Consider the following 17,974-nt stretch of genomic DNA (forward strand, 5'->3'; position numbering starts at 1 on the left):
TATATCAGCAGCATTACCCCATAGTAAAATGCCGTAGGACATAATGATGTTAAAGTAACTAAAATTAATATATTGCGACATTAGCTTTTTGCCAAAATCATTCCAGCATTTTTTACAAAAGACACATTTATTTATATAGATTAAACCAAACCACGATTTCCGAATTTCTCACAGGAAATTCCAGAAGGTAACTCATAAAATAGATTTATGTAAATTTATGTAGTGTATTCATAAAATTCGTACATGTCTACAAAATTTTTAAATAAGTGAAATGTAGAAGCTTGCCATGTATAGATCATATACTTCTTATTCCTTTTTATATAGCAGCGAGGAAAGTATCAGAATTTTTTTACATTTTACTTGACACCAACTTAAAAATGTTGTAGAAAATATTTACTTCTAGCTTTTTAGTTTTATAACAATTTGTTCTTATTTGTTTATAATTGGTTCGTATGTGTCAAAAATTTATTTTTCACGTTTATTGAGCTAATAAACATAAAAAAAAGTTATACAAGCTTCCTAAGTGCCTGTGAAGAGGTCTACATAAATAAAAAAAATTGAATTCGAAATTTATTTCATTCGATTTTATCATCCCTTAAATTCATGTAGAAAAGAATGCAATATGTATACAATACCTTATCTGAAAACATCTTTATCAAATAAATTCTACTGCTTTCTCGGCTGCTTATTATATAATAGGATTTGTAAAACCCACAAAATATCAAATTTAAATTCATACCAATGTAAATCCATTATTCAAAGGTGGTTGCCGCAATTTACCTACGATAACACAGAAAACTTACTTGTTATTCTAAAGTAAACATTATAAAACCTCAAACAATCACAAACACACACTGATAAACACACACATACAAACATGATTTTTTACACGACACACTTAATGCATGATCCTTTATTAAAAGCTTGGTTTAGTTTATTAATTTTATATCCGTTATTTCATGTTCTGTTAATGTACAGTAACCTTTTTCATGTGAAGGGGAGAGCGCTGATGACTATAATACGAGAATATATCAATACTTAGTGTAATTTTTCTGGCATTAAATTTTTTTTTTATAACTATACAGTGACTTGATCTGAAACAAAAAGCCAAATTAAGTGATAGTTTTTAAGTTTTATGGTTTAGCATAGGCATGTATATAGTATTATGTGATCAAAGGTGAATCTGGTAGTAATAATATTACCGAATGCTTCCTTCTTCTGCTTCAAAATAAGCTCAGCAAGGTCCGCTTTTGCTGTGCTTTCCCTGAGCTGCTCTTCTAGGATCTGTACTTCCAAGTTATGTTTTTCATTTGTTCTTAATACGCTATCTTGATATTCCCTTTCCATAATAATATTTTTAAAGTTTATTTGTGATGCTGTTTGGTGTTCAAAAGGTGGTGATGTGGTTCGGAAGATGAAAGGTGAAGGAGTTCTGGTTCGAAGTGCGGAAGGTGGAGGGGTGGCACGGGTAAACAGAGATGGTGATGTCAGTGAAAGGTGCATATTGATTGATAGGTTAGAATAATCATCATCTGGTGCAATGACCACATCTGGTTCCACTGAAACTAATTCCACAGATGGACTGTTTGACTTTACAGGTACAGAGGAGCCTTCCATTGCTAAAACAAAGAAAAATAAAATTAAGTTATTTTAATAATTAACTAGTCCTACTAATTACATAAATGTATGTATTTGTTTATTATTTTCATGAATATAATTACATTGGACTGTATCTGAGTCATTCCCATATATCAAAGCTGGTGTGCCTACAGCCACATCTGGGTCAATCGCCTCAGACTTGCCTACTCGAGTAGCGAATCTCTGCCGGCGTTTCTTTGCCAATACCTCTCGCTGCCTCTGTTTTAAGTTGAACCACAAACGCCGTAGCTGCTTAGTAGATGCCTGTAATTAATAATTAAACATTTATTTAACATTAAGCCAGACTCATTTCAATATTATGGAGCTAAACTGGCGTTACAATATGTTAAAAAGCATTTTTATGTTAAGTATTAATAGCAAATGTTTTCATACTCTGAAAACATTCAACATCATATCACCCACTACAGGGCACGGGTCTCCTTCCACAATGAGAAGGGTTTAAGCCGAAGCCCACTACACTGGCCCAGTGCAGAATGGTGGACTTCATATGCCTTTGAGAACACTGTTGAAGAAACTGCACGCACGCACCTAACTTAGAAAAGTTAGTGATGAGTGCTGGTATTTGAACTCAGGCCACGTCCTAACCACTAGCCTAGCACCACTTATATTACTTTATTCCAGCAAAATAGTCAATTAATAGAGCAATATTTAATTTGCAGGCTACAAATGTTATTAAATCTCAAATTCAAAACCATGCTTGAGGGATAAAAACAAATAAACTAGCCAGACCAAGGTAAATACGCATACGCATTTTTAACAAACCTTTTCAACTAACTTACTATATAAAACATTGGAAAATGTGTTTGGTGGTTCATTCTTTGATCATGCAACAAAATGGCAATGGACTGAGGAGATTTTATCATTTGCATGATTTGAAAATCATAGTATGAGACAAGTTATTTTTATTCCAGATAATAAATTTTGATATTGAAGATGAGGTTGGCAATGATAATCCTTTTAGGACTTAATTATTTACATAATTTACCATTATGTGATGTTATTTGTAACATTAAAGACTGTAAGTAACTATATATTACATACTAGTTGTTGCTTGCTACATTTTCTGCGATTGTTATGAAATTCATGCTGTGCAAAAATGATAGTAAAGTTTTACACAACAGACAACACGCCTGTTGTAGTACTTATAAATACTTAATATATTTTAATTCTTGATACTGTCACTGCCTGATATTCAATTCTATTGAAATTATTAGTCCTGCGGGTGGGTGACGTGTTCAATGCAATATTTCCTTTTTAATGGGAAAGTATGGATCTGACTAACAATCCATTGTCTTGCAGTATCCACAAGTTCAAAGGATACAACTGGAACGTAATAGTACACACCCAGAGATCCTGTGGTCATGTCATATCATATGTTTTACTAATACATACCTGACGACACTACACCCATGGTTAATGTATTAAAAGTGTAAAATCAGCTGATGATACCATACTGTCTGGGAACGGAACCCTATTATTTTTCAAGATAACAGTCTTAACAGTTAACCCAGAGTAGCTATATATATACTTATTGCAATTAATTCAGGTCATTAGTATAACAGACAGACACATAGGGTAAAAACTAAATAATAATGGTTTTCATGAAATATTAAATGACAGGTAGCATCCAGTTACAGTTTTATTATAAGATTTAGATATTGTTTATGAAATAATTAAGTGCCTTAAGGCCAATTTACATCAAACAAGCAATCGCCACACTATTAAATTCTTTAAGTATAAACAGATGTATTCTGTTGCTGTTCTATCTGCATTCAAAAGGTTCTATGGAATATTCTAAGAATGCTCGGTTGCTGTATGTAACAACATTAGTGTGTGAACAGTTACCTAGAGCGTTCTTTCTTTTTCTTATAGTCTTGCTTCCCGGAGCAACTCTTCAAAGCATTATTATGTTTAAGCCCAAGAATTATAGTTCTTGGTTCTTATTCTAGAACGTTGTTACTTTGGTGTGAATGCTGGATACTTGTCGTTGTTTCATTCACACTTAAAGATCAAGAAAGAATGCTCATTTCTTGCTCTGGCTGTTTGTTCGTTTGGTGTAAATGCACCTTTACACAAAAATGTTTGTGACGACTGAAATGTCATAAAATTAAACTGTCAGAATTCCACCCAAAAACCTACAATGTAAATGTTCATCATTTTATAACATCCTGTAATGGTAGTAGCACCATGAAACAGGTAACTTGATATAATAGTTACCTTGCTAGTTGCTAGAGGGCTTGAGTTAAATTCTCCTGTAAGCAATGCCCAAGCATAATTTTTTTTCTTCAGGGAACCTCCATCCGTGTACCTGTTTTCAATTATGCTTCTGAACTTTTTAAATATTTCTACGAACAATTTTTTTTCAGGGGGTGTAAAAACATGCTTCTTATCCATTTTAACCTTATTTTTATTTGAAACCGGAATTTAACTTTTAATTTTCAAACTGTAGAGACCTGCGCAAACAATGCACAAAACAGGGATTAGATCATAGAATATGCATGACAATAAAAATAAAAACCATGCTATGGTTGAACATCGTACAAATATATTCGAACACTACTAACTATTGTTAATGAGGATTTCAAGCATTGGAGTCACTGACCTAATATGAAAAAGGAATCGGGACAGTGCTCAAAAACGTCCGAACGAAATCTATAATATGAAAATAATTGAAAACGCAAAAACGGTATGAATTTCGCGCCAGTCTTCATTTGTTCGACTGACAGATTACATGTACAAAATGGCATACTGTATTGTGAAACATGCAAAAGTTACTCAACTTAAGTATGAAAAGATGATGGCGTTTTTTTCAGGAAGTAAACGATTGTTTTATTATTTTAAACTATTGTTTTGCTTAGAAACACTGTGTTTAATTTTAATTTGCATTAAAGCTGAAAACCGATCACGTAACTTATCAAAATAAACGAAGATAATATATCTGTCCTTTTCGTACGCGTTGCGCTGCATAGACAAAAAGAGACCAATTATATGTTGATAATGTAGTCTAGTCGACAAGTTGAAAATGGTATAAAAAAGAGATACTGCTCTTAAAATTATGTGCTTATTGCATTCGGGACGCCTAGAAAGCACATAAAAAATGGCAAAACTTATAAACGTAATATAGAAGATGAAAAAAAATGGCATTTAATTTTTTGCCAATATTTCATAAACTATTAATATTCAAGAAATTTCAAAAAAGATTCTGGAAGAGGAGGAAATTTCCAATAAAAAACTTCCAACTCCCGGAAGTCTTTCTCCATTATTTATAATTTTAATTTAACGCTGAAAATAGGTCTGCGCTCGACCGGCGACATTTTTAGATTGCGCGCGCGACGTCAAAAGCACACGCTTTTGCAAATTAATTTATTTATTTAAAAGAAGGTATTGAATATATTTTTTTTTATTTGATTAAATTTTTCTTAACACCGGCGTCGCGTCAGTCCAGATCCAATGAGCTATCGCACATAATTTTAAGAGCAGTATGTCTATTTTGTACCATTTCCAACTTGTCGCCTAGACTAATATTCGGGTGGATTTCTAGAGTCATCGAATGATTTGAACAAAGTTAACTAAGTTCTAAATTAATTCGTTCTAAATAATAGAACTTAGTTCTATGGTATGGTATGTTTTAATTTATTTTTTTCCTCGAGATCTATACGTGGCCAGATACCAGAAGAATATTTTGATCTTAAAGAATGCCACGATATTTGCCTACGCTACTGCTAACGGTATTACAGTTTAAGTATGTTTTTATAATTTGCTAGTAAATTGATCAATGGAATAAAATATGTGTTATTAGAACATAAACTAATATTAGTAATAATATTTTGGTAACATGACATTTAAAATATGGGGTGCTCTGATGCGCCACTCCTTCTCTAAGACCCCATACCTGTTTAGAAAAAATCTAAATGCATATGGCATATATTGAGACATTAGCTTTTTGCCACTTTTGCCAAAATCAGTCCAGCTTTTTGTGAGATTAGCCAGAACAAGCAAACAGACAAATATATAAGAGATATAGACAAATAATATTTTTTTTTTGGTTTTTATATCTAATTCATTTTAAACTTTCATCATATAGTAAAAAGCTGTTATTTTGACATTAAAAAAGACACTTTTATTTATATAGATTAAACCAAACCACAATTTACGAATTTCTCACAGGAAATTCCAGAAGGTAACTCATCAAATAGATTTATGTAAATTTATGTGGTGTATTCATAAATTTTTTACATAAAAAAATGTTTTGACAAAAAAGGAACCAATCTTGTTATACAAGTAAAAAATAAATATTGTCCACAATTGTTTTAAGTAGGTGCCAAGTAGAATGTAGAAAGTTACCATGAATAGATCATATACTTCTTATTCCCTTTTATATAGTAGTGAGGAAAGTATCAGTATTTTTTTACATTTTACTTGACACTGACTTAAACGTGTTGTAGAAAATATTCAATTCTTGCTTTTTAGTTGTATAATAGGGTCGGTTCTTTTTTGTCAAAAATTTATTTTTCACGTTTGTTGAGCTAATAAACATAAAAAAAATATTTAAAATACTACCTAATTGAGAACCTCATCCTTTTTTGTAAGTCTGTTAAACTTGCACAAGATTCTAGATTAACATATAATGAGTAACATGAATAAAACATTTTTGAATTCGAAATTTATTTCATAAAATTTTATCATCCCATAAATTCATTTAGAAAAGAATGCAATATGTATACAATACCTTATCTGAAAACATCTTTATCTCATAAATTCTACTGCTTTCTCGGATGCTTATTATATAATAGGATTTGTAAAACCCACAAAATATCAAATTTAAATTCATACCAATGTAAATCCATTATAAAAAGGTAGTTGCGATAATTTACCTACGCTAACACAGAAAACTTACTCGTTATTTTAAAGTAAACCTTTTAAAACCTCAAACACACACAGACACACACTGATAAACACACACACGTACGAACATACAAAGTTTGTATGTTTGTATGTTGTTTTGTATTACAAACACGATTTTTTACACGACACACTTAATGCATGTTCCTTTATTAAAAGCTTGGTTTAGTTTATTAATTTTAAATCTGCTATTTCATGTTCTGTTAATGTACAGTAACCTTTTTCATGTGAAGGGGAGAGCGCTGATGACTATAATACGAGAATATATCAATACTTAGTTTTGGCATTAAATTTTATTTTTTTATAATTATACACTGACTTGATCTGAAACAAAAAGCCAAATTAAGTAATAGTTTTTAAGTTTTATGGTTTAGCATAGGCATGTATGTAGTATTATGTGATCAAAGGTGAATCTGGTAGTAAAAATATTACCGAATGCTTCCTTCTTCTGCTTCAAAATAAGCTCAGCAAGGTCCGCTTTCGCTGTGCTTTCCCTGAGCTGCTCTTCTAGGATCCGTACTTCCAAGTTATGTTTTTCATTTGTTCTTAATACGCTATCTTGATATTCCCTTTCCATAATACTATTTTTAAAGTTTATTTGTGATGCTGTTTGGTGTTCAAAAGGTGGGGATGTGGTTCGGAAGATGAAAGGTGAAGGCGTTCTGGTTCGAAGTGCGGAAGGTGGAGGGGTGGCACGGGTAAACAGAGATGGTGACGTCAGTGAAAGGTGCATATTGATTGATTGGTTAGAATAATCATGTTCATCTGGTGCAATGACCACATCTGGTTCCACTGAAACTAATTCCACAGATGGACTGTTTGACTTTACAGGTACGGAGGAGCCTTCCATTGCTAAAACAAAGAAAAATAAAATTAAGTTATTTTAATAATTAACTAGTCCTACTAATTACATAAATGTATGTATTTTTTTATTATTTTCATGAATATAATTACATTGGACTGTATCCGAGTCAATCCCATATATCAAAGCTGGTGAGCCTACAATCACATCTGGGTCAATCGCCTCAGACTCGCCTACTCGAGTAGCCAATCTCTGCCGGCGTTTCTTTGCCAATGCCTCTCGCTGCCTCTGTTTTAAGTTGACCCACAAACGCCGTAGCTGCTTAGTAGATGCCTGTAATTAATAATTTAATTAATCTAATTGACATTAAGCCAAAAAGAGACTTATTTCAGTATTATGGAGCTAAACTGCAGTTACAATATGTTAAAAAACATTTCTATGTTAAGTATTAAAACACACGTTTTCATACTCTGAAAACATTCAACATCATATCACCTGTGTCACTGTGGACTTCATATGCCTTTGAGAACACTGTTGAAGAAACTGCTTCAAACGCACATAACTTAGAAAAGTTAGAGATGCTGGATTCAAACTCAGGCCCCATCCTAACCACTGGCCTAGCACCACTTATATTACTTTATTCCAGCAAAATATTTAATTAAATGAGCAATATTTTATTTAAAGGCTACAAATGTTATTAAATCTCAAATTCATAACCATGCTTGAGGCATTAAAACAAATAGACTGGCCAGACCAAGGCAAATACACAAACACATTTTTAACAAACCTTTTCAACTAAAGATCACATATTATTATTATTTTCAACACTTGACTACTAAATTTTATATTGACCTTTAAATCTTGATCATTTCATTGACACATATCCTTACTATATAAAACATTGGAAAATGTGTTTGGTGGTTTGTTCTTTGATCATGCAACTAAATGGCAATGGAGTGAGGAGATTTTATCATTTGCATGATTTGAAAATCATAGTATGAGACAAGTTATTTTTATTCCAGATAATAAATTTTGATATTGAAGATGAGGTTGGCAATGATAATCCTTTTAGGACTTAATTATTTACATAATTTACCATTATGTGATGTTATTTGTAACATTAAAGACTGTAAGTAACTATATATTACATACTAGCTGTTGCTTGCTACATTTTCTGCGATTGTTATGAAATTCATGCTGTGATAAAATGATAGTAAAGTTTTACACAACAGACAACTCGCCTGTTGTAGTACTAACATGCTATGCTGTTGTTGCATACATATGCTGGTGCATATATTTATGCAACAGCATTTGGTTATATCACAAAATATACATTTCATTTCTTGATACTGTCACTGCCTGATATTCAATTATATTCAAATTCTTAGTCCTGCAGGTGGGCAACGTGTTCAATGCAATATTTCCTTTTTAATCGGAGAGTATGGATCGGACTAAGAATCCACTGTCTTGCAGTATCCACAAGTTCAAAGGATACAACTGGAACATTATTGTACGTTTTACTAATACATACCTGATGACACTACACCCATGGTTAATGTATTAAAAGTGTAAAATCAGCTGATGATACTATACCGTCTGGGAACGTGTTAAAATTGGTTTAGATATGAGAGTTCTGGTTTCTGGTTTCGTGATCTTTCCCAAAGGAACCCTATTATTTTTAAAGATAACAGCATTAACAGTTAACCCAGAGTAGCTGTATATATACTTATTGCAATTAATTCCGTTCATTAGTATAACAGACACACAGATAGGGCATAAACATATAACAGATAATTAATAATGGTTTTCAAGAAATACTAAATAACAGGAAGCATCCAGTTAACAGTTTTATTATAAGATTTAGATTTTGTTAAAGAAATAACACATTAGAGCATGTGAACAGTTACCTAGAGCGTTCTTTCTTGTTCTTATATTCTCGCTCCCCATAGCAACTCTTCAAAGCATTATTATGTTCTGGCAACGAGGATTCATTTGGTTGAGTTAAGCCATTTTATTCATGCCCAAGAATTGTAGTTCTTGGTTCTTACTTCTTGATTGTTGTTACGTTGGTGTGAATGCTGGAGACTTTTCATTGTTTCTTTCACAATTGAAGATCAAGAAAGAATGCTCATTTCTTGCTCTGCCTGTTTGTTCATTTGGTGTAAATGCACCTTTAAACAAAAATGTTTGTGACGACTGAAATGTCATAAAATTAAAACTGTCAGAATTCCACCGAAAAACCTACAATATAAATGTTTTCATTTTATAACATCTTGTAACTGCGGTGTAGTCGCACCGCAGGTAACTTGATATAATAGTTACCTTGCTAGTTGCTAGAGGGCTTGAGTTAAATTCCGCTGTAAGCAATGCCCAAGTATCATTTTTTTTCTTTAGGGAAGCTCCATCCGTGTCCCTGTTTTCAATTATGTTACCGTACTTTTTTAATATTTCTACGAACAATTTTTTTTCAGTGGGTGTAAAAACATGCTTCTTATCCATTTTTATTTTGATATGATTTAACTTTTAATTTTCAAATTGCAGGGACCTACGTAAACAATGCACAAAACAGGTATTTGATCACAGACTATGCATGACAATAACAAGATACAATCAATGAAAATATAAACCATGCTAAGGTCGTACATCGTGCAAATCGAGCTATCCGAAGTCCGAACTATATATAGTAGTGTCATCTAGTGGTTGTAGTTGAAATAACTATGTATTTATTAAATTAGTCACTGTTGCTGCAACTTAAAACTATTTAAATATTTATGATGGCCACATTGTCATTTGTCAAATTTTAAACACTATTTAGCGGTAATTCGAACTAAGCGCGCTTTTTAAGTTCCCGATATTATTTTACTAGTAAATTAAACTAATTTTGTATCTAAATACAGCAATTAACACAGCAAAATAATATGTGGCCCCAAAATGTGGTCGGATATCGACGAGGACGAGGTACGTCCTCAATGCGAAAAAGGAAGAGAGCCAGAGTGGCAAGCTAATGAAGCTAAGTACAGAATGTATTTTATATCTAATTATACGCGACTGTTTACTGTATATATATAGTCGGAAGAAAAGGAAAAATTGAGAAAACAAATACCCAATCAAACTTACGAAAATGTTCAGTGACAACGTGAAAGGCGTTTCTAGTACGGTAAGTATTAATGCCTATAAAATAGGTGTCACCTATAATTCAATAAGCGGCTTTAGCCAATAGTTTTTTGAAGCTAGAAACTTTACTTAATACTAATAAAATAAGAGCATTTATGCCAGCTCACTTAGGTAGTTGAAAAAGTGGGAATTTTAAGTTTGTACATACCAATATGTCCGATGAAGAAATTTATATGTGATGCAGACATAATTTCTATCAAAAGAATCATGAAAAGAGATTCTCAAAAATACTTTTAAATATAAAGTAATCCAAATTTCTTATTAGTTGCTATAAATGTTAAAACTAGTGTAGGTCATGTCTTTATTTAGTTCATATAGTCCGCCGAGAGGAGGTTGATTTAGATGCAGGAAGTTAAAACTAATTATTGATAATTTACCCAAGCCTTTTATGTCATGTGGTAACTTAAATTCACATTATGTTGCATTTGGATGCATGTCATCAAATTCCACAGGTAATGACATGTATAATTTGCTAGATCAATGTGATGTAAATCAAATGTGATCTTTGCCTTTTTGACATGAGTATCAACTACTGTAGGTAGAATTCATCACAATCCTTCTGTGATCAATACTATCTACTTTGTCTGAAGTCAGTAGATGAACTTTGGAGGCCTACAGGAGAATTTAGCGTTTAAGCTTCGATCAACGAGCAATAATATAATTGCTTATTTCATAGTTAATATCGTAATCTTAGTTGACTCTTCTTAAGCAGATGCTGTCTGCTGAAGAGTTTCAATATCTTTTCCTAATGATATTCACCAAGTCTACACAGCCGATTAGGCATGGCGCAGTAGGCAGCAACCTGAGTCCAAGGCCGTGGGTTCAAATCCCACACCTAGAAAAAGATTTGAATAAAATATGTAGTATTGTACCCATATTATATATATGTATATATATAATTTGGGGCTAGATGGCGATGTGTGTTGTTGTAGCATATTTATTCACAAAAGGACATTGGCAAGGTTTAAATTTTATTATGAAGAAATCTATTCGGATTTATTCATCCAGGTTTAAGAGAAATGTTTGTTTAAGTTGCTGAAATTGAGCTTATATCTTATTTTTCTGTTATTATCTATGATGTAAACCAAAACAACTTGTCGCAACCGGCTGAATGTTTATATATGGTGTTGCTAGATATAACACACTCGATTTTTGAAGTTGTATTTGTATTTAGGAAGTTTTATTATTAAATAATACCGTAATTAGTATTCATTACTGCATTATTTTTTAAGGAAAAATGATATTTGAGTCATTGTAGCTTCCTTTGATTAGAAAAAGGTTAGTAGAACGTAATTCTCAAGCAATTTTCGATTTCACGTTATTCGTTCAACCAAGTAGTTAGATAGTTTATTATTATTTGGTTGCTTCTTATCTCAGTGACAGGCCAAAGGGTTTGCATAAAAGAAATTAAGTCGCAGGGGTCGGCTACGTCAATGGGTGTCTCACAAGGTTCAATCTGGGTCCCTTTCTATTTTTGGTGTATATAAATGATCTACCACACCATGTCAGTGAAACCTGTGACATTGTACTGTTTGCAGATACATCTCTAAGTTTTGTAAAACTGATAGAGGTAGAGACAACTCTGACGATGTAAGCCGTGCTATGTCGCATGTGTCGCACTGGTTTACTGTCAATAATTTACTTTTAAATGCAAAAAAAACTAAGTGTGTGGAATTTATTTAACCAAATGTAAAGAAAGTTAATAAAAATATAATAATAAATGGAGAATCACTAAAAATGGAAGAATCCACAGTTTTTCTGGGCATGACCTTGGATTGTAAGCTTCAGTGGGGTACCCATATAGATACACTAGCAGGTAAACTAAGCTCGGCTGCCTACGCCGTCAGGAAAATTAGACAGATTACTGACGTAGAAACAGCAAGACTTGTTTACTTTGCGTACTTTCATAGTGTGATGTCTCACGGGAACTTATTATGGGGCAAAGCTGCTGATATTGAAACTATATTCATATTGCAGAAAAGAGCTGTACGTTCAATATATAAACTTAAAACACGTGAATCCCTCTGTGAAAAATTTAATGAAATAGGTATACTTACGGTAGCCTCACAATATATTTATAACAATATTATTACCGTACCGTACCGTAAGTATACCTAGTATTTGTAAGACAACATATTAGTCTTTATAAACAAAAAGTGGATATAAATAGTCGGCTTACAAGAAATGGTCATAAATTATTGACATCTGCATATTGTCTGCAAAAGGTGCAGAAGTCATTTGTGGTATACATTTTTATAATATGATTCCTAAGGTAATTTTGGACCTACCAATGCATAAGTTTGAAGAATGTGTTAAAACACATTTATTACAGCGAGGTTATTATAAAATTGATGAGCTTCTTAATGACAAGGTTGCTTCCAGCATCCAGCTCCGCTTTCATCTCTCACATGATAGAAAAACTAATGTTAAAATGTAAATTTATGATGTTGGAAAAGAGCAACTGCTGAGTTTCTTGCCGGCTTCTTCTCGGTAGAATCTGCCTTCCGAACCGGTGGTAGTCACTACACGCGTACAGGCTTGACGTTTCAAAAGTGCTTGTATTAGGCCTACTTGAAATAAATGAATTTTGAATTTTTTGTATTATTTGACATTAAAATAAATGTAGGTAATCATTTTAATCAGCCAAAGGTATCGTAATTTTTTAATCGATTTCAAATAAATAATTGATCGAAATACAGCTCCGATATCTGGCAACATTTAGGTTCTATGTAGGTTGGCGGTTGTGCCAAATAATTTAGTCAATTAATCAAATATTTATTGAGTTTTTTAATGGTAGGGTAAAAGAATTGTTAATAAAGAACAAATAACCATAAAGAAATAAGTTTTTTTTTTTTTTTGGATTAAATATACATGTGACACACAGCTACATACGGGGCCTGTCTACGGGCAATGTCCTTTGGGCACAACTAATGATAAAAGCTTTCCAATATTTTATGTGTCATATAGATTCGTATTGATATGACAAAGTTTTGGCGTAACATGGATAAATTCATCACAAAGGAACCTTTTGTTTTTGGAGTCAAAAATTGTCTAAATATTAAAACTCAATGTATCAGCTATGGTTGCATATGATATGCAAGCTTAACCCAGGTTATAATTTCCAATAATATCAATGTACTGGAATCGTCCTTCTACAGTTTTGTTACATGAATATATACATAATAAAATATTTAGAGCAAGGGGGTGTTATACATATGTTTTACCTTGGTCTGACCGGGATATTTTTCTCATGCACATTCATATTATAAATATTAAAACATGACATAAGATTTGTCATTTAAAATTAAAGTGAAGTTAATAGTTACCTATTTAATACAATCTTATACTTTTATAAAAACCTTAAAAGTCATAAACTATTTTATTATTTTATTTTTTGGGGTAATTTTTCTATTTCAGGTATAATCAAGAAATGTCAGAATTCCACAGAATTAAAAATCCACTACAAGCGCGCGAAGTTCCTGTACACGAAGTCATACAACTTCAATTTACTAAAGGGTAAAGGGGTAAAAGGCCAAATGATATGTACTATTGAATGATTAAACGTATTTTTGTATTTTACATCTAAAAGTAATATCTAAAAAAAAAATACAAGATTTTTTTTTTCTACAATATACATACAGACTGAATTATCCAAATGGGCAGAGTTACCATACGCGTTAGAAACAGGTAGATTTGTATTTAATTCCTGTTATTATTTATCTATTTCCACAAAAAAATTAACAGGCATAATCGAATTTGGGTATTAAAAACCCATGAATTGTATTAATATGTTCTATAATGAATTTAAACGGTTACGGTAGCTTCTTTACAATACTTGTCTCGCAAACTAACCCAGTGTAGAATGAATTAATACAGATAATCTTAACTATTTGTAGGTATGTGTAATAATTTTACTACAATAAAATATTATAATAGTAGTTTTGATTTTAAAACGTCGCATATCATAAAAATATAGATGGTTTAATAAGTCTACTAGATTCAATGAACTTTGAATACTTATTAGATTTAAAAAGCCTGGGGGCTAACGACCAACGCTGTAAGTAGTATTATTTTAATAATGTTAAAGTTCATGTCTCAGAATAATAGTGGCCAAACTATATTTTCGGCCAAATCTCGCATGGGCTTAGGCAGATGTTATACTGCCTTTTACATTTTCACGTAACAATATTTCTAAAATACAGTTGGTACTACTTAAAACGCCTATTTTCCTAACTCTACACACAATAACTCGAATGCTATGAAGCCTGAGTAAGGAGAGTACGCTAGTTTATAGTCTTATCAGCGATGTGCGCTTTTTTCCTCGTCTCGCTCACCCTCAATGCAAAATTATGGTTGTTTTAGTAAGCTACCCGACTTCAAACTGGTAGAGAAACGAGCTGGAAATCCGCAAAAACGTCGCATTAACACGAGTTACAGCTGCGCCACAATTCCTCAAGGCAATAAAGACGGACCTCGAGATGATGACTTCGTCACTGACATTCATCCCTGGCGTCTCTCTAGGTGGATGTTTGCCAGGGCGTACTGTTCTGTGGTACCCATAATCCTACGGATACGAGTGCAGCTTAACACGTTGGCTGCTGAAAACACAACGTTTGTGTTTGATAACTACGTAACGCGTGTGCGGCTCGAACACGCTAGGCGTGTTAAAATAAATGTACCTACAAGGATGCGGCCGAACACGCTGGGCGTGTTTTTTCGGCGTTCTGCGAGTGCGGCAAACACAAACTCTGTGTTGTTTAAATATACTGTTAGAGCGGCCTTTACGCAACAAGTGTGTTATACGTTACCGCAAGTACGTTTTATTAAATATTAGTTAAACGTTAACGCAATTACGTTTTATTATATATTAGACAGTATACCTACTTAAAATTCGTTGTTTTGTGAGTTATCTAATCATTATACATGAGTGTTTTTCTTAATAATTCCCATGCCATCGAGAGAATCGACCATCACACGTATAACTAACAAGTTCATATAAAAAACATGTTTTCGACCAAATATTTGCAACAATAGTATAATACCATCGATCACTAAATAATACCCACCTAGATAATTGCATTGTTTTAAAATATTTTATAGGGACGCGAAATAGATATTGATATCGATATAGGATCGTCGTCCTATATTTTAGCATACTCTACAATGTTTTTCTGCAATAAAGGTATCCGCAACATAAGTTTGACGTCTATTTGTATATTTTTTAATATTTGTACGCCTGAGTTCGCCTGCACTATTTTCATTGGTATCGTTATCGTCAATAATTTATTTTATAAATATCGGTTTGCATTCCATTATACCGACAGAATTACAAAACGATGCATCCGCATCCTTATTTTTTCTTATCGTCTTAAATAAACGTTATCGGTGCGGCCAGCGGTACCAATAAACTACTCAGGAATGAGTTACTATTGTTTCGAATTTAAAAGTAAATTTAACAATGGTTCTGTATATTTACTGGAAGGATTATTATATTTAAAATGCATATTATTTTAAAATTTGCTTCTTTGTCGGCAATCCGCATTCGTATGTAAGTAGGTATTTAATACTGTTTTTTTTACTTATTTATTTATCATGATTCGTAAATGACATTCACAAGTTACACACAGGTTGACGTTGCCGCGATTTTGAATATAGTAAAATAGTGTACCTACCAGATGTAAAGCCACTATATTTAAAGCTCTTTAGAAAATGATTATTTTTGAAAAAAAGAAAATCTGTGTTGACTACATTAAAGTTTTATTCTATTTTATCCAACAAAAAAATACAAATTGCTATTCAAATGCGACAAGTGTTGGGTTTTCATGTTGTTCAATAAATAAATGAGAAAATACGAGTGATGTAATAACACACCTGTTGCGTAAAGGCCGCATAGCTGTCGCGATAAGTTTAAACACGCCAGGCGTGTGGGGCCGCATGCTCGTAGCGCCTGTTTCGAATACGCTTCACCAGTGCTGAAAACACGCCTAGCGTGTAATCCTGCCGCACTCGTGTACCGTATTTGTTAATGTTAGGCAGCAGTCAACGTGTTAAGAGTCTAACACAAATCGACAACGAACTAACCTCCTCTCTCTGACATATAGTCATCCAGTAATTGAAGCTAGATACTATATTATGTTTGTTAATGTGCAGATTTCTGTTGCTACCCACCCACATCAATGTGATTTTTATGATGTTTCTTAAAAATGGTATAAACACAAATCGACAACGAACTAACCTCCTCTCTCTGACATATAGTCATCCAGTAATTGAAGCTAGATACTATATTATGTTTGTTAATGTGCAGATTTCTGTTGCTACCCACCCACATCAATGTGATTTTTATGATGTTTCTTAAAAATGGTTGAAATATTGTTAAGTCATATTTATTTTGTTTCATCCCCCCATAATATTTTTTAGCATTCAACATTTATATATATATATATTATATTCCTGGTATTGTGAGATTAGCCTGTGATAGTGAGAAATAATATAATTGCGTACTAGTGTATATGACACTTCGTACATATTGCATTGCTAGGATTTAAATAAGAGATTGTAATTCTTGATTCTAATATCTTAAAACTACTGAGCCACTGATTTGTCCCAAACATTGACTAAGACTTGTTTTATAATCATATCCATATTCACCATTCAATTCTATCACATCAGTTACTACTATACAAAAGATATTTACACGTAAATTAAAATATTACAACTACATACTGTAACAAAAAATGTACATTAATGCTTTCAATTCACTGACGAAAAATTCAAAACATCTAAAAACTACAAAACATGGAATATTTTTTATTAACCACTTGATTATAAGCATTATAATATGAAAACACATAGCAGTTTATAATCCAAAATTGTAGAACTTCCATCAGAACTTCGTGCATACATACAAACATAACATACATAAAATTAATACACAATTTTCTTTTATAGTTAAAGCCAAACTGTCACAAAATGTGCCAAATTTCTGCTGATTAAGATAATAACAGTAAGCTATCACTGTCCCCCAGCCTAAAAATATTATGAAATTTCTAGTTATAGGAGATTAATGACTTAATTTTAATTAAGTTGATTACTTGACACCTTATCTTTTGAAATATATCATTAATACTTCACTTTAATTCACCTTTTCACCGCAGTTACTCTGATGGCTAAATATTTTCTTCATGCGAATGAACTGCAAGGCAATGTGATTTGTACAGAGCATAATACAGTACAGAGCATTGATAAACTGTGAGAAAGTTCTAAATACAGCAATTAGTCCCATAGGACTAATTGCTTAGGTTACTTGTTATGTTACTAAGCCGCCAGCCCGCAGTCAAAGGCGCGTATAGTAAGTAATTCAAGTTGGTACAAGATTGCATTAGGTATGTATTTATAAAAAAAATATATATTTAATTCTGATGGAAGGCTCAAGTCCAG

General features: G+C 32.5%; 2 protein-coding genes across 5 annotated transcripts; both read right to left on the reverse strand.

Moving 5' to 3' along the window:
- Window positions 1–557: 557 nt before the first annotated feature.
- On the reverse strand, window positions 558–4,588 carry LOC120636086. Of its 4 annotated transcripts, none has more exons than XM_039907379.1 (5): window positions 4,440–4,588; window positions 3,877–4,112; window positions 1,722–1,902; window positions 1,203–1,619; window positions 558–1,094 (listed from the first exon to the last, which is right to left on the reverse strand). In XM_039907379.1, the coding sequence occupies exons 2-5, from the start codon at window positions 4,051–4,053 to the stop codon at window positions 1,078–1,080; spliced, it is 792 nt and encodes a 263-aa protein (XP_039763313.1). In that variant the 5' UTR covers window positions 4,054–4,112; window positions 4,440–4,588; the 3' UTR covers window positions 558–1,077. The 4 variants fall into 4 exon arrangements, with proteins under 4 accessions (XP_039763313.1, XP_039763312.1, XP_039763310.1 ...); XM_039907378.1 differs by lacking the exon at window positions 4,440–4,588 and adding an exon at window positions 4,262–4,393; XM_039907376.1 differs by lacking the exon at window positions 4,440–4,588 and adding an exon at window positions 4,224–4,393.
- Window positions 4,589–6,315: 1,727 nt separating this feature from the next.
- Window positions 6,316–10,006, reverse strand: LOC120636088. Its single transcript, XM_039907380.1, has 4 exons — window positions 9,686–10,006; window positions 7,516–7,696; window positions 6,994–7,413; window positions 6,316–6,885 (listed from the first exon to the last, which is right to left on the reverse strand). Exons 1-4 carry the CDS (start codon window positions 9,860–9,862, stop codon window positions 6,869–6,871), a joined length of 795 nt encoding a protein of 264 aa, XP_039763314.1. The 5' UTR covers window positions 9,863–10,006; the 3' UTR covers window positions 6,316–6,868.
- Between the last annotated feature and the right edge of the window lie 7,968 nt (window positions 10,007–17,974).

This window comes from Pararge aegeria, chromosome Z, assembly GCF_905163445.1.
Source record: "Pararge aegeria chromosome Z, ilParAegt1.1, whole genome shotgun sequence".
Lineage (NCBI taxonomy): Eukaryota > Metazoa > Arthropoda > Insecta > Lepidoptera > Nymphalidae > Pararge > Pararge aegeria.

What these genes read in the sequence shown, in the direction of transcription:
- LOC120636088 (XM_039907380.1), bottom strand. Translation starts at nt 9,862, where the DNA reads ATGGATAAGAAGCATGTTTTTACACCCACTGAAAAAAAATTGTTCGTA. An exon ending in GCCCTCTAGCAACTAGCAAG is followed by an intron (nt 7,697 to 9,685) that starts GTAACTATTATA and finishes TATTAATTACAG; the next exon opens with GCATCTACTAAGCAGCTACG. An exon ending in TGACTCGGATACAGTCCAAT is followed by an intron (nt 7,414 to 7,515) that starts GTAATTATATTC and finishes TCTTTGTTTTAG; the next exon opens with CAATGGAAGGCTCCTCCGTA.
- LOC120636086 (XM_039907379.1), bottom strand. Translation starts at nt 4,053, where the DNA reads ATGGATAAGAAGCATGTTTTTACACCCCCTGAAAAAAAATTGTTCGTA. An exon ending in GCCCTCTAGCAACTAGCAAG is followed by an intron (nt 1,903 to 3,876) that starts GTAACTATTATA and finishes TATTAATTACAG; the next exon opens with GCATCTACTAAGCAGCTACG. An exon ending in TGACTCAGATACAGTCCAAT is followed by an intron (nt 1,620 to 1,721) that starts GTAATTATATTC and finishes TCTTTGTTTTAG; the next exon opens with CAATGGAAGGCTCCTCTGTA.